General features: G+C 35.8%; 1 protein-coding gene across 1 annotated transcript; it reads right to left on the bottom strand.

Annotated features, from left to right (window-relative positions):
• Positions 1-12,351: 12,351 nt before the first annotated feature.
• mcl1b (MCL1 apoptosis regulator, BCL2 family member b) lies at positions 12,352-14,974 on the bottom strand. Its single transcript, XM_077215124.1, has 3 exons — positions 14,471-14,974; positions 14,001-14,251; positions 12,352-13,889 (listed from the first exon to the last, which is right to left on the bottom strand). The coding sequence occupies exons 1-3, from the start codon at positions 14,814-14,816 to the stop codon at positions 13,773-13,775; spliced, it is 714 nt and encodes a 237-aa protein (XP_077071239.1). The 5' UTR covers positions 14,817-14,974; the 3' UTR covers positions 12,352-13,772.
• Positions 14,975-15,383: the final 409 nt, after the last annotated feature.

The following is a 15,383-nucleotide window of genomic DNA, read 5'->3' as shown; positions in this document are numbered from 1 at the left end:
GACATTACATAAGGCCAGGGTTCTGTTTGGGCATGTTAGAGGACTGATGTTTTGACCTCAGAACAGAATGTTCTTGTCTGCATCCATGGTGACGTAACGTCTCAGACGTCCAGCCCACCGCTCACATCATGACCTCTTTTTGCTTCACACAGAGAGAAGAGTTTTGATAAGGGGATCAAGAAACAACAACTGTTTGAATATGTTTTATAAGTCCCTGTGGAATGTACTGTTTCTACTGAATATTTAGTGTCTGACAGCAGTCCTCTGGAACATTGTTCACGACTATTCTCAACAAAAAAAATCTTTTCAGATTCAGATCAAGACATAAGCATTAGTGTCTTGAAATGACAGAAGTGAATCATTGGCACATGTATGAAATATGTGGAATTTTTCCAAAGATAAAACATTTTTGTCTTTTCAACAAATGGTGAAAGGAAGAACATTTAACCCTTAGAAAATGTTGATCAACCTCAGGTGCTTAAGATAACTAAAATATTAAGTGAGGTTTGCCTTTTTATTTTATTTGGGACATAAATACAGTTTAAAACCCAGTATGTACATTGTTTTTAATAGATATTTTCCTGCAATAAAAACACCAGACTAAAATAACAAAAACAACAGGGTGGCAAATTTAGTCTAAAATTAAACTGTCACTTAATTGGGGCTATAGTTGGTTTGTACAGTATAAACTCACTCTATCATTCAGGTTTGTGGTCAGAATTTCAAATGTTTTTGAAAGAACTCTCTTATGCTCACCAAGGTGGCATTTATTTCCTCAAAAATACAGTAAGAACAGTAATAGGCTATTGTGACATATTATTGCATTTTTACACAATATGTAATCTAATGACTCCAGTCTTCAGTGTCACATAATTTTTCAGAAATCGTTATAATATGCTGATTTGGTGCTCAAGAAACATTTCTAATTTCTGTGAATGTTGAAAATGTTGTGATGCTTAATATTTTTGTGGAAACTGTAATTTCAGAATTCTTTGATGAATAGAAAGTTCAAACGAACAGAAATGATCTGAAATAAGTCTTTACAGTCACTTTTGATCAATTTAATGCATCCTGTATGGGTCACAGTTCATAAATGGCAGTGACATGCTTTCTATCCATTAAAATGGTTACGTGAACAACTAGGGAGACTATAGAGGCCAAAAATATTTGCACACTTAATAACATCTCTGAGAAAAAGGGAAAAAACACACCACTGCAAACATTTGAACCTGCAAAGCAAACTCATTTACCAACATAGCATCACTTTGCTTGCATAAATCTTCATTAAATGATGCGTCAAAGTGTGACGCTATGCCATAAATCAGTTTAAAAGTGTCAAGCATAAATAAACACCACCACATGTGACTAAAAGGTGGGCTGTTAAAATGACAAGACATACCTCAAACAAACATACATTGATATACACACACCCCGTACTGACAATACAGCATGTACTGAAGCACTTTATGTTCTTAAATACACAACCTGCCATACATGTTGCAGTTGATTGTGTGAACATAAGTTAAACCAACTGTGCAACATTTTAAATGTCTTCACAATGCACCAAAGAGATAAACTGACTCGTTTGTATTGAGATATGATTTTAATGTTTACTTCGGTTTAATATGCGCTTGGTCCTCAAATAGAAAGAAGTCAAATTGTATTCTCCTTCAGGCATGTAACAAATCCACATTATTAAAAGAGTGCATCGCATGCCAGTCATACTCATGACTTATGAGATTAATGTTTAGAGGCAGGTACCATCATTACTAAACTCAACTCCCACGAATCATTCATCACCTACTGAACGAAACTATGAAAGGCAGAAACAAGATATTCTTTATGCATGCCTCTGCATGCAATTATCAATCAGTATGTGGTGTTTATCACATTTTGATATAAACAAATTCTGATAATACTTCGAAACTTTGTGATTGCCATTTGTTCTTTCGACGTGAATAGTGTCTAAATGAGTAATTGATTGAATATAATAATATTCAATATTATTGCTATAATACAGCAAACTTAAGCAATGAAATGAAAACAAAAAGCAAAAGTTTGACTTTTGAGATTTTTTGTAGTTTTAGCATGTCACTGCCAAGTTATTATTTGGCAAAACCCCCTGTTGAAGTAGCTTTTATTTCCCAGAAAGGTGTGGGAACAAGATCAATGGATGCCAGAACATGATGACATCAAAACATCAGGCATTGATGCCATGGATCGGACTATGCCACATGGTATGTTCAAAAACAAACACGACAAGCTGTGTCATGCAATTAGGTGACATAACAGCCACTAGAGCGGTGGGCGCACTGTGTACATTGTACATTTCTGTGAAGTTGAGAGAGAGGAACATTTGAAACTTTGAAAGATATTGAGATGTTTTAAGGTGAAAATGACAACAAAGCCCTGGCTGCTGGAAATGTGTTTCTAAGTAACTGAGTCCTGCATGGGAAAAAGAGTTCAGAGAGATCAACTGAAATAAGAGTCGGTCGTGGGAACAGAACAGTGACAAGTTCTCACGTGTTTATAGTTACTGTCAAGTTCGCTGTCAATGTCAAGGTCAATGTCCAATCAGAGGATAAATAACTTGTACTCAATGTTATTTGGCCATTCTTAAAAGAAGTATTTAAACCATTACCATTTGAGAATCCATCTTTTTTTCTACATTTGAGGGCAAGAACTCTGTCAAAGAAATGTCTTACTTGTAAGTAAAAATCATAGGCTACATAAACATAAATTTTTGTCATTTGGATATACATTGATACAAATTAATACTAGACATTGACTAAGTTAGCGCACATTACTAGTCTGTGTTAAAAAAAAAAAAAGTGTTTAGTCAAAATCAGAAAATTTGCTTTCTTTCTGAAATGGCATTCTTTGTCTGATGAAGTCATTTTGATGGACTAGGTATAGTCACTCCCCCGGTTGACCCTCAGTGAGCTAGAGATGGAAAGGAGGTGTGCTAAAATCAAGCCCGGCCCTTTATTCAATTTTTTGTTTAACTTTGAAATATGTCGTTGGTTGCAATGTCCAGTTCATGCTAACTAGTTTCTGCTAAGAAAAAAGTCCAGTACGATGTACAAAATATTCAGTTGTGCAAGATACACACTGCAACTATATTACAAGATGTATTTTCATTATAGTGTAATACATTTGTGAGATCATATTAAAGCGTGAACATTTAACCTCTTTAATCTGATTTGCCAACAGTGCATCTGAGACTCTATCTGACACTCCTCCATTCACGTTTATAAGGGGATCAAGAAAAAACAACTGTTTGAATATGTTATATAAGTACTTGTGGAATGTACTGTTTCAATATGCAGAATATTTAGTGTCTGACAGCAGTTCTCTGGAACATTGTTGGAATTTGCGTAGGCATCCAAACCTGCAATAGCAAGTTTTTGGAATGTACAAAACCCCTATTTGACGGCAGTGTTTTTGCAACAGAAATGTTCAATACAATGTTGTATATTGATATATGGATAAAAAATAAAACCTAGACACCTGCAAGTTGCAGAACCTTTGGCCTATTTACAACTGTATGCAGCATGCAAAACAGCTGACAGTTGAAAAATGATCCTTTTATACTGTGTTGTGTATGTGTTTACATTTTATTATCTGCAACATAAAACCTCCATCTTCGGAGGAGTTAGTCAAAGTGAAAAGTTTCTTCATTTACATTTCTTCTCAGGCAAAGTTTTCCACACCCTGGAACAAACATGCTGCAGCAAGACACTTTTCATGACAACTTGCATTTTGGCTGCATTTACAGACATGCGTGTGTATTTTGACATTCACGATGCAATAATTATAAATGTATAGACACAAATAAAATAAAATAAATATCTCACCCACCAGAGATGCATCATGCAAAATAATTGCAAATAATTTTCTAATAACTTCCTGGATGTAAATGGGTGTGGTTTCCTATTGTGCACATTCCTAAAAGCTACAGATATGTAATAAGCTGAAAAGAGAATCAATAATCTTTCTATTCTGCATACATTAGATATAATTAATGAATTAATAAAGAAACATGCTTTTCCATTAAAAATGACAACATCCCAGCTAACAAAATATGTTCTAAGAACACTTTGCTAATGTTTAAGATATAAAAAATATTATTTCTGAATGTTCAATCTTACATTTTTTCTTTTTTATGTTTTAAAAATGTTTTTCTTGTTTATGCAAACGTTAAGGGAACATTCCATGCTATCATTTGAAAATATTATTGGAATGCTATTTTTTAAGTAGCCTACATTTAGGCTAAAAAAAAACAGAACTTTAAACGGGCATCACCGTTAAACATCGGGCATCCCCGAAAAAAACGCTCCATGAACCATGTTGTCCCGGTTAAGTTCAGTTAGTTTCAGTTTTCATGGACTTTTAGTTTGTTTTCATTCCTTCCTGTGTTCCTTTGTTTAATTTCCCCACTTCTCCTTTGTTTACAGTATATGGTTACAGATTCTAAGTTCCTTGGGTTTAGCTGTGTTTGATTAATTATTTTGTTTGAGTCTGCACTTAAATTTCATTCTCTTCTCAGGTTATTGTTTGTGTGTCTGTGTAACACATGCTGTTACGTTTTATCACCTGGATTAAACCTCGTTTATATTTTGAATCTGCCTTCGTCCGTCTTTATCTTGTAACAGTATTTTTGGGCTAATATTCTGTAAACATTATTAAAGACCATATAATTTTGAATGAACATTCTTTTAATGTTTCATAACTTTGAGAGAACCTTGCCAGGACGTTAGCTAAAGTTCTGAGAACTTTACTGTTGGGATCTGTTTCTCTATTTTTATCTGACAGCATGTGACAAAAAATCCAGAAAGTTCAACGTTTAAAACAGCAGAAAGGAGAACTCCACTAATAGAGAAATTCCAAAGGACTGACTCCATTTCCCCTTAAAACAAAAAAATTCCAGTACTTCAAAATTACCAACTGTTTAGATGACTTGTAATAATTAATTAACCTTTATTTAACCAGTCACTTTAGAACAAGTTCTTATAAACTTGTAAATCAATCATTACACAGTTTAACTCTTAAACATTTGATTGTGATTGGACAGTTTGGATAGTAAGATTAAAAAGATCAACCTTACTATACAGATCAAAGTACAAGCCACATGTGTCCAGTCTGGACCATTCTTAAACGTCACACCTCTATGATGTCTATTTCTGTTTTAAGGCATTCAATCATCTTTTTTATCGTTTGGTCGATCGTAGGAGCAATATGCTCTATAGGCCTATCAATTCAACCTTTTTATCTCTTTGAATATTCTTGGTGAACAAAATAAAAATTATACTCTCACAAACAGAAACCTGTTTTAACAACTTGATATAGACTCCTGTAACATTTTATTGATAGACTGCAAGACTATGTCCTTTGCATTTGCTGATAAAATAGTAGGCCTAATGCAGTTTTGTGCAGTGGTAAAAGTACCAAGAAGTCAATCATCCCTTACCAGAATCTTATATAAAGAAAAGTGAAAGTAACTCAGTACATTTGGGTGAAGGAATTTTAGCTTTGGTCTAGGAACTGAAATCTAACGTGAAAGAAAAGTGGACTGAGAAAGCAGGAGCTTATACAGAATATAAAATATGGATAAAAGCAGACTCATACAAAATATAGAGACTATGGAATAATGAAGTGCCATATTATAAGGACATGTGGCATCACACAATATGTTATGGTGAATTATTATAGAAAAACTGTTGATTAATAAAGACTTCCACAAAGTATTTGAACAAATGTTTTCATAATTTCTATGCTAATATGCTCTATATAGAGTGACTTTTTCTCAAACCTGATGGTATACAAAAAAGTCATACAGCTGGAGTTGCTATGTTCTAAAAGAAAATCATACCGATTGCACAACATTTTTGACCACAACCTTTTCACAACACCAGTCAGTCTCAGATGTTAGTTGGAGCCATGAAGTTATTTTGACAATGAATGTATGGCATAGGTCAATAACCCTCTGGCCTTGTTCAACTCATACATTTTGCAGTCTAAACATCAAAACAGACCACATTGCCACTTAAAACTAGCCTGGACCTGCTGCCTGTTGACCACACGTCATTGAATAAATCCTCATGACTGTAAACATGGTGACTTTCTGTAAAATCTCTTAGACAAACATACTGGTGTCTAAATCCAAGAAGTGGCCTTCCATGATGGCAATACCTGACACTTACTCAGTATTTCTCAAAACTCTTTATGTAAACAGTTGTTTTAGCCACTAGCAGTGGAGTTCTCAATACTAACACATGAAGACAACAGATAGCTTATTTAAAAGTTGAATCTGATTTATTTTTCAACAGCTATTGAAACATCAGCATTACCACAAAGTACAAAATGCAACAGTTCCAAATGTTCAAAATCAGTTTCTGCTCAAATATAATTACAATATTGTACCATCTTTGGTGTAGCTAAACTCACCCAAACAGAGTAACATCTTTTGGATTATGCATTTACATGTGCTTGGAATTAATGATCCAGGACAGAAGCCTCCATAAGAGGAAAAAACATGAGAGGGCCGGAATAAGGGAAATCAGATCAGATAAGGAGATTTTATTTACATGATGAATGCTAGTCGGCAGCCTTCTACATGTGACTTGTGAATCTTTGCTCATTTGTTTGTGTACATAGAGCAAGGAACACTAATTGCAAGACACAAGTCAGGCGACTCAAAGGCAACAGTGAGTCCGTTTTTTTTTTTTTTTTCGGTTACACACTGACTAATATAGACTCCACTGGGAATTGTTTAGCCATTTAACCAGAAGATTCATTATTTGAAATATTTATTAAATACATAAATTACGCATTAAAGATAGTCACCTGAGGGGTCAGAGTTTGGCACACACTTTTTTATTTTAGAGCAGTTATCTTTATGACAGAATGTGGAAGTGACGTGTTTTCCCTCGTGGAATCATGCTGTATAGGGGAAAGGTCACAGACCTGATGATCCAGCAACGACCTACCATGACTAGCAGAATTTTTATTTCACCAAGATTACCATACCATGCTAATCTGGGAACTTGGGAATAAGGAAAACCTTGATAAAGTTAAACAGCAAGGTAAATGATCAAACAGGGCCACTTGCTTCCCTGCAGAACTTCATTTGGACAACACTTTATGGCCAACGTTTTGAAGATGCATGATCTTTAATGACTGAAATAACTCTTCTTGAGGAAACACTATGCTTCACAAAATAAACACAGAAAAAATATCATAATACAGTAATTAGATCTCAAACTAGAATACGAATCAAAGATGGCAATAAAGGTTATAAAATAATTGCTTAAGATAAAACAACTTTTATTTATACACCAAATGTTTTCTATTAAGTGCTACTATAGGTATTTTCTGCCTACTTCATTTAGACCAGGGGTTTTTGAGTTTTTCAATGCCACAAACCAGCAAATGATCATCCTCATGCGAGGGATCCCATCTTGAAATTTAAAAGGCAATTAAATGGCTAGTTAGTTAACTCTAGATGGCGCAAGGTTGATTGGTTCTTTAAGGAGTAGTTTACTTTACAATGAAAATTACCCCATGATTTACTCACCCTCAAGCCATCCTATGACTTTCATTTCTTCAAACGAATACAATCGAAGTTATAATAATAAACAACCTGATGCTTCCGAGCTTTATAATGGCATTGGATTGTAAGCAACCATTGCAACCATCAGATTGAAGTTTAAAAAAGTGCATCCATCCATCCATTATAAACGAACTCCACCTGGCTCCAGGGGGTTCATAAAGGCCTTCTGAAGCAAAGCATTTAAAAAGTATATGTAAGAGGAATTTTAAAACGCTACAAAGTAAAATGCTAGCTTCCGTCCAAACGGGCATAAGCAGTCTACTTGAATTTAAAGCACAACTTACGCAACTTATGGCGTTGGGAGTTGCATAGTGCTTTAATGGCGTAGCGTAAATATCAGCAGTACATCGCATTTATTCGCATAAGTTGCGCTTTACACTTAAGTCGAATGGCCGGAAGCTAGTTATTTTACTTTAGTTTCAAATATTCATATTTTTTTTACACAAACTCATCGTTTTGCTTCAGATGGCCTTTATTAACCCCACGGAGCCATGTGGAGTTTGTTTATGATGGATAGATACACTTTTTTGAGCTTCATAATACTAATGGTTGCAATTCACTGCCATCATCAAGCTCGGAAGCGTCAAGGTGTTTATTAATATAACTCTGATTGTATTCGTCTTAAGGAATAAAGTCATATACACCTATAGGATGGCTTGAGGGTGAGAAAATCATGAGGTTATTCTCATTTTAAAGTGAACTATTCCTTTAACGCAGCTGATGATATTTACTGCGTTAACTACTGGCAAAAGCTGAGTGGTTCATGTCGCATCTGCAAGCCAATGAGCTTGCTGCTCATAACATTAAAATGGCTGGTTGGCATTTCAGAGTTCCTCCAAACCACCCACCTTCCCCAGCTCCACCTGAATGGATCTGCTATGGGTAATTTATACTGTATATATATATATATATATATATGCTATTTGTGCAGCAGCAGTATAGTCTAATCTAATCACAGTAGCATATAAGCGTATGTGTTGGCAGTAGCAAGTTCCTGAACTTGCTCGGCAGCAGCAGCAAAAATCGGCAGCAGCAGAAATAATCTACAACAACACCAATAATCAACAGCAGCAGAAATAATCTACAACAACAGCAATAATCAACAGCAGCAGAAATAATCTACAACAACAGCAATAATCGACAGCAGAAGAAATAATCTACAACAACAGCAATAATCAACAGCAGCAGAAATAATCTACAACAACAGCAATAATCGACAGCAGCAGAAATAATCTACAACAACAGCAATAATCGACAGCAGCAGAAATAATCTACAACAACAGCAATAATCGACAGCAGAAGAAATAATCTACAACAACATCAATAATCAGCAGCAGCAGAAATTAAGCAGCAGCAGCGTAGCAGATCTATTCCACCAGGACCAAATAAAATAACATTGTCATAACCATTGCCATGCTAAAATCTTCCGAGAGTTGTCATGATAGAAATATTTATAAGTATAAAGACCCAATTAATACTGTGGAAAAAGTATATTATAAATGTAAATTGTGTTACATTGCGGTTTTCCATTGTACTGTTATTTGTATTATTTAAATCAATTTTATTGTATATATTTTACAAATGTTATTTACTTTAATCAAATGTTTTTATTTATTCATTTATTTATCAATATTCTTTTAATTTTAATCAATTTTATTTGTTTATCTAGTTAATTAGTTTAATCTTTTTTATTATTTATTTAAATCTTTTTTTTACACTGCTTTTCTCTTAACGTTTCCACGGACCTCAGCATTCCCTGGATCCCTGCTTGATAAACCATGCTTTAAACAATAATGCATGCTCCTCCTATTATTGTTCCAAATTCACAGAAGTCAATAGACAATAGGCCTACATCTAACAAAGCAGTTTCTAATAATAAATGCAGTCAGGATATCCATATTGTTTGGACACTCAATATTTGTACATTATTCTTTACATTATTATGTTCCACTGGATTTTTATCCACACCAAGTAGTCTATTGTATAACACAGTCTAGAATGTTTGATTCTGATTGCGTTCTAATGTTTTTCAAATAACAGCAAGGCTATTAAAGGGATAGTTAACCCAAAAATGAAAATTCTGTGAGTATTTACTCACCCTCATGTTGTTCCAACCCCATAAGTCTGTTTTTGATTAAATCTGAGAGCTGGATCGCTCCTCCATAGGCTTCTAAGGGATTGACACTTGCCAGCCCCGAAAAATTATTAAAGACATCGTTAAAATAGTCCAAGTGACTACAGTGGCTCAATCTTAAGTTTATCAAGCGACGAGAATACTTTTTGTGCGCAAAAACAAACAAAAATAACTACTTTATCTCAACTATTCATTTCCTTCTCTGTTGGCCTCTAGTCAGTTAACTGAGTGTAATAGCGTAGAGCTACATCACACGTAGGCTCACTAATTGGCCGACGCTGGTCATTATGTGTGATGCGTGTGACGTATAACAACAGAAGCACTTATGCTGTTACACTAGTGAACTGACTAGAGGCCCACGGAGAAGGAAATTAATTTGAAATAAAGTTGTTATTTTTGGGGGTTTTTGTGCACAAAAAGTATTCTCGTCGTTTGCTAAACTTAGGATTGGGCCACTGTAGTCACTTGGACTATTTTAACGATGTCTTTAATAACTTTTTGGGGAACAAGTGTCAATCCCTTAAGAAGCCTATGGAGGAGTGATCCAGCTCTCAGATTTAATCAAAAATATCTTTATTCGTGTTCCGAAGATGAACGAAGGTCTTACGGGGTTGGAACAACATGAGGGTGAGTAAATACTGACAGAATTTTCATTTTTGGGTGAACTATCCCTTTAAGTAGTTTCACTCTTTACCACATTACAGTTCCATATCACTTTGAAATTGTATTACAATTATTTTAAAGAACCAAGCAAAAATACATCTATCATAAATAAGTGGCTTTTTAAGATGTCTGTTTTGTAATACTTAAAAAAAAATACAATTCCAGGACTACCATAGCACAAGACTGTACAGATTAGTACATGTGTTGTCACATGGCTTTACCTGTATTCCACAGAGTTTAACAGCCCTGTGCCTCCTGGCTCAGGTAACCACAGCAGGTGAACTGGAGGATCAGGTGAAGCCCTGTGTGTGTCATTACCATAGTCCTCTTTAGACCCCACGGGTGGCCTGTAACCAGACACGAAGCCAATCTGAGCAAATAAGCACACTCACACAAATATTGTTTTGCTTATGCAGAAAAAACAACTACAGACTTCCTAATGAAGGACTAAAAAAATTTAGGACAGTTTTTTTTGTCAGCGGATTCTTTTTTTTAAAATTAGTTAAAGAAGTTTTAAGTAGACTAAATTGTTTTACATACTGCAAGCTGATAGATCTTGAAAAAAAGATGTTATATGTTACGTTGATAAGGAAATTCCTGGTTATAGGAGTTAAAAGGATAGTCCTAATTCTGTCATGTCACTTAAATGGTTTCACTTTAATTCTCCTAGGGAAAAATGTATCAGGTTTTTTCTTTCTTTCATGAAAGTCAATAGGGTCCAAGTTGATTTGGTCCCCATTGACTTTCATAGACAAAAATGTAAACCGTCTTCCTATTATCCTCTTTTGTGTTCCACATTGGAAAGAAGGTCAAACCTGTTTGGAGCAACAAGGCAGTAAATTATAGAATTTTCATTTTTGGATGAATTGCCCCTTTAAGCCATTCGTTTTTTGTTTTTCTTCTCTTGCATAAGTTGTCAAATGTGGGAATGCTAATGAAACAAACTATTTCTACCCTGTACCAGGTGTAGCTATCTCAAATACATCTCTTCCAGAGCAGGATATATCAGACTTTTGCTGTATCCCTATCAACCACACCCGAACCAGCTAGGATTCAGGATCACTAAAAACTTCCAGGCAGGTGTGTTACAGCTGAACTCTGCAGAATGGTGGCCCTCCAGAAGCAGGATTGGATACCCCTGGTGTAGAAATACAAGCATGTACTTTGGAAGATGTTCATAGACATCATAACATCTTCCCTCTCATTGGACCCTCACTGGAGATCCATTGACTTGCTCGTGTTACATGACTTTTCCAACTGGCCTTTCCTTATCACAAATATATGACACACACATGCAAAAATATTAAAGTTTCCATTTCGCTATGGAAACATTTCCTTTGCCCTTTTTATAGGTAGTGGAAGTCATTCATTAAGGAAGTGGATAATCCCATACAAGCCACTAACATCTGATTTCATTCACGCGATTCATTTCATTCATCCAGTAATGTTTTCGAATGATGTAACCTGCAGTTTTTTTGGAACCCCATGTGATTTTAAAACCATGGCCATAAAACGTGACTCATGGATACGGAAGTGTAAAGTCAGTAAAGTAAATCACACGGTTCTACTGTGTGACAGTCATATTGTTCGCAAACATTACTTCCACATTAAAAAAGCAACCCAAACTGGCTACATCCAACACCTTCAGGCAAAAAGTACAGCAAACGAGATTAAGAAATAAATTGGGAAACTTCTCTGTATGTGGAAGAATCAGAAGATGATGACAAATACTCAGTCAAGATTTTAACACCTTCTACAGTTAAAAAGCAAAAGGAATTTGTGCTAATGTATGTTTTGAAGAATAATCTCAGCAAGAATCTCACAAATTAAGATTCTACTTGAGCCAAAACCAGATTACAGTTAGCTGACAGTCATTCACATTGGCTAAGAGGTTTGGTTGCAGTAGTCACAGTAGTGACTCATGATGACAGCCAGAAAGATGGCAAGGGGTTTGTATATTTTTAATATGTTTGGGTCCTCTGAGTAGACAGTGATTCAACAAGGTGACTAAGCAACACAATGAACTCTTTGAAATAAGACACATGTATGAATGGCATTCATCAATGAGTTTCACTCTGACGATCCTCCTAAAAAATTTCCACAGCACAGTGCAACTTCATACCAAAGGCTGAAACAAGAGACTACACAGGAAATGTAAAGTCTTTGGCAATTTACACAACTCTGCTGCAATAAAAATGTAGAGGAAAAGCTAGAAAACCTTTGATGCTAATAATGGGCCAGATAAAGCACATATACTTCAGACTTAAGTTTACGACCTTGCCTTAAGAGTTTAATAGATTTTTTCTGTTTAAGGTTTCAATTCAAACACCTAAGAAAAAAAAAAACAGGTATCAGCATTTTGGTTTTAATTTAAGAGAACAGTATATTCACAGAAAAAGGGCAACGACCATGACATGTTCTCAAACATTTCAGTGTATGTTAACCAGCAGGTAAAGAAAACAATTAGCAGCCTTGTGGGTAAAGAGTTAGTTCACCCAAAAAGGAAAACACTGCATTTACACACCTTCAAATTGTTCCAAACCTATATGAATTTCTTCTGCTGAACACACAAAAAATATATTTTGAAGAATGTCAGTAACCAAACAGTTGGGCCCCATTGACTTCCACTGTACTTTTTTCCATACTATGGAAATGAATGGGGCCTATCAACTATTATATTGGTTACTCATATTCTACAAAATATCTTACTTTCATTCAGCAGAAGAAAAAAAAATCCATTCAGGTTTGGAACAACTTGATGGTGAGTAAATGAAAGAATTTAAATTTTTGGGTGAACTATCCCTTTAACTGCTGTCATAGTCCTAAATTAGGACTCAAAACAGAACCACCATGAGCTTTTAGATAAAAGCTTTAAAGCTTATTAAATCAGCTATAGCCGGCACCTGACGTTATATGTGTGTGCATTAGATTGCAAAAAAATATTTCTGAAACAGGAAGTGACTCCATGAAAATGTGAAGGTGTTTTACTACAAAGGCTAATTACACAAAACTATATACAATTGCAATAAAAACTTGAGCTTTAATATGCCAACTTCACAATTCAGCCAAGTTTATGAACATAATGTCTTTACACAGAACACTGGATGGAGGTGATCATTTCAAACGGGATTCCACAAAGAAAATCATCTGTCATTGAAAGTGTTCCATGTACTTCAGATCTGACAGCTGAAAATGATTTTAAATTTTTACTTTTAATAAAAAAATAGTTTTAGATTTTAAGAGATTTGGTGGACCAACTTTTATAAACGGAAGAGTGAAAACATGAATTTGCGCTCCTTCTCAAAAAAAAGGAAACATTTTAGAGTTCTTGTTTCTCAACATCGGTCACAAAGTCCATGTGATTCACCGTATCAAATAAGCAAGTGCAACTCCAAATGTAGCCACACTACCAATGGCCATCAGTGTGTTTCTCACAGCTGCCTCTGTATCCGGGATAAGAAAAAAATCCACAAAGCCATCCTAAGGGGGGGGGAGAAGAAAAAAAAACACAAGGTGATTACAGGTTAAAAACAAAGGGAAAAAAGAAGCATGCGCAATACTGTTAAGGACTTAAGCGAAATGAAAACTCACCCATGCTTTGTTTTTGAGCAGCCAGTCCCGCTGGGCTGTGAGAAGATAGGAAGCGATGTGTTCCGCCACCAGACTCACACACTTGCCAAGTCCTCTGTCATTCTGATGCCTGCACACAATTGCCCCAAAAGTCAGCAAGCTTGCAATACGGCCCCAGTTTGTGTTGCCATCGCTGAAGATTTCCGTTGCCACAGTCGTGACGAAACTCATGTCTTCTCCCTTCTGCTCCAGATCCAGACGTGCAATCATACCTAAAAGAATCAAATGTTAGAGGCCACTGCGGAATCATAAATGTGAAAATACGTGGCATAAAGTGGAACCTGCCAGGCCAGGTGCGTGTTTAGAGGGTGAGGCTCTTAACAATATTTAACCTGTTCTTATCAACAACTAAACATTATGAACGAAGCAAAGGGGAAACAGTGGAGCGCTAACGTTACATGTTCAAATAAAATGAGAACTTGTGAAATTACCTTTGTAAGCGATTTCGTGCTTTACCACGAGACTTTCCACAACCCGCTTCATCGTTGACAAAACTTGTTTTTTTCCCATTTTAGAATGAGGGAGTCCTGTAAAGTTTTTGAAGAAAATGTCAATAGTTTCTCTTGTTTCCATTTCAAGGGACGTGTAATCATCTATTTCCTCGCAATCCGACCCAGGCGTGGTTGGCACCGAGCCTTGGAGACCGTTCCCTGTAAATTGGTTCTGAGTTTTCAGCTCTGGCATGACCAGTCGCTTGCCACTAAACCCACTGGAGCTGTTGACGTTAAGAGCTGTTATTCCAAAGCATGGCCAAGAAACTTTACTCCCAGGCAACATGTTTGCAACTTCACATCAAAGCCTTTAATCCAGTAAATCGACGATGCATTTAAGAGGAAACGTCGTCTTTTTAAATTTCAATTTAAACCGAAAGCTAACCTACATTGTAATTTTGCAAGGCGGAGGCACAGAACTAGAAATTTCTGCATCTTTTATATGCTTTTTAAGGGGCGGGGCAAAGAGTTAGACCAATCACTGACGACACACGTACTGAACGCAAACTGCGCTTTCTAAACCTCAAGGACAGCGGGTTCTGCACGTAAAATGCATCATACGTTCGTGTAAACCCTATGGTGTAACCCCCCCCCCCCCAAATCTGTGACATTGAGAATATTTACATTCTCAGGAATGATATTTAAAATAATGTTATGTCAAAATGTTTCACCGTTAGGGAGTGTGGTAGGATTATTAACGACATTTCTGTATATGAACGAGCAGAGATGTTTGTGAAAACAAGATGTGTAGGCTATGTGTGGGTTTTAAAAATATCACCATGTTGTTCTTTCTTAGATCCACCCATTTCAGCTTTTCAAAGAGCGGCGCTCCCCCTAGTGAAATAGTTGTAGT

This window comes from Siphateles boraxobius, unplaced genomic scaffold (assembly GCF_051911475.1).
Source record: "Siphateles boraxobius isolate OS27281-9 unplaced genomic scaffold, OSU_SipBor_1 12, whole genome shotgun sequence".
NCBI lineage: Eukaryota > Metazoa > Chordata > Actinopteri > Cypriniformes > Leuciscidae > Siphateles > Siphateles boraxobius.
Note: the sequence above shows the minus strand (reverse complement) of the source record. Positions and strands in the feature narration are given on the sequence as shown.

Coding starts and splice junctions, on each gene's coding strand:
- mcl1b (XM_077215124.1), bottom strand. CDS start 14,816: ATGTTGCCTGGGAGTAAAGTTTCTTGGCCATGCTTTGGAATAACAGCT. Junction 14,252..14,470: donor GCACGAAATCGCTTACAAAG/GTAATTTCACAA, acceptor TGATTCTTTTAG/GTATGATTGCACGTCTGGAT. Junction 13,890..14,000: donor TGCTCAAAAACAAAGCATGG/GTGAGTTTTCAT, acceptor CCCCCCCCTTAG/GATGGCTTTGTGGATTTTTT.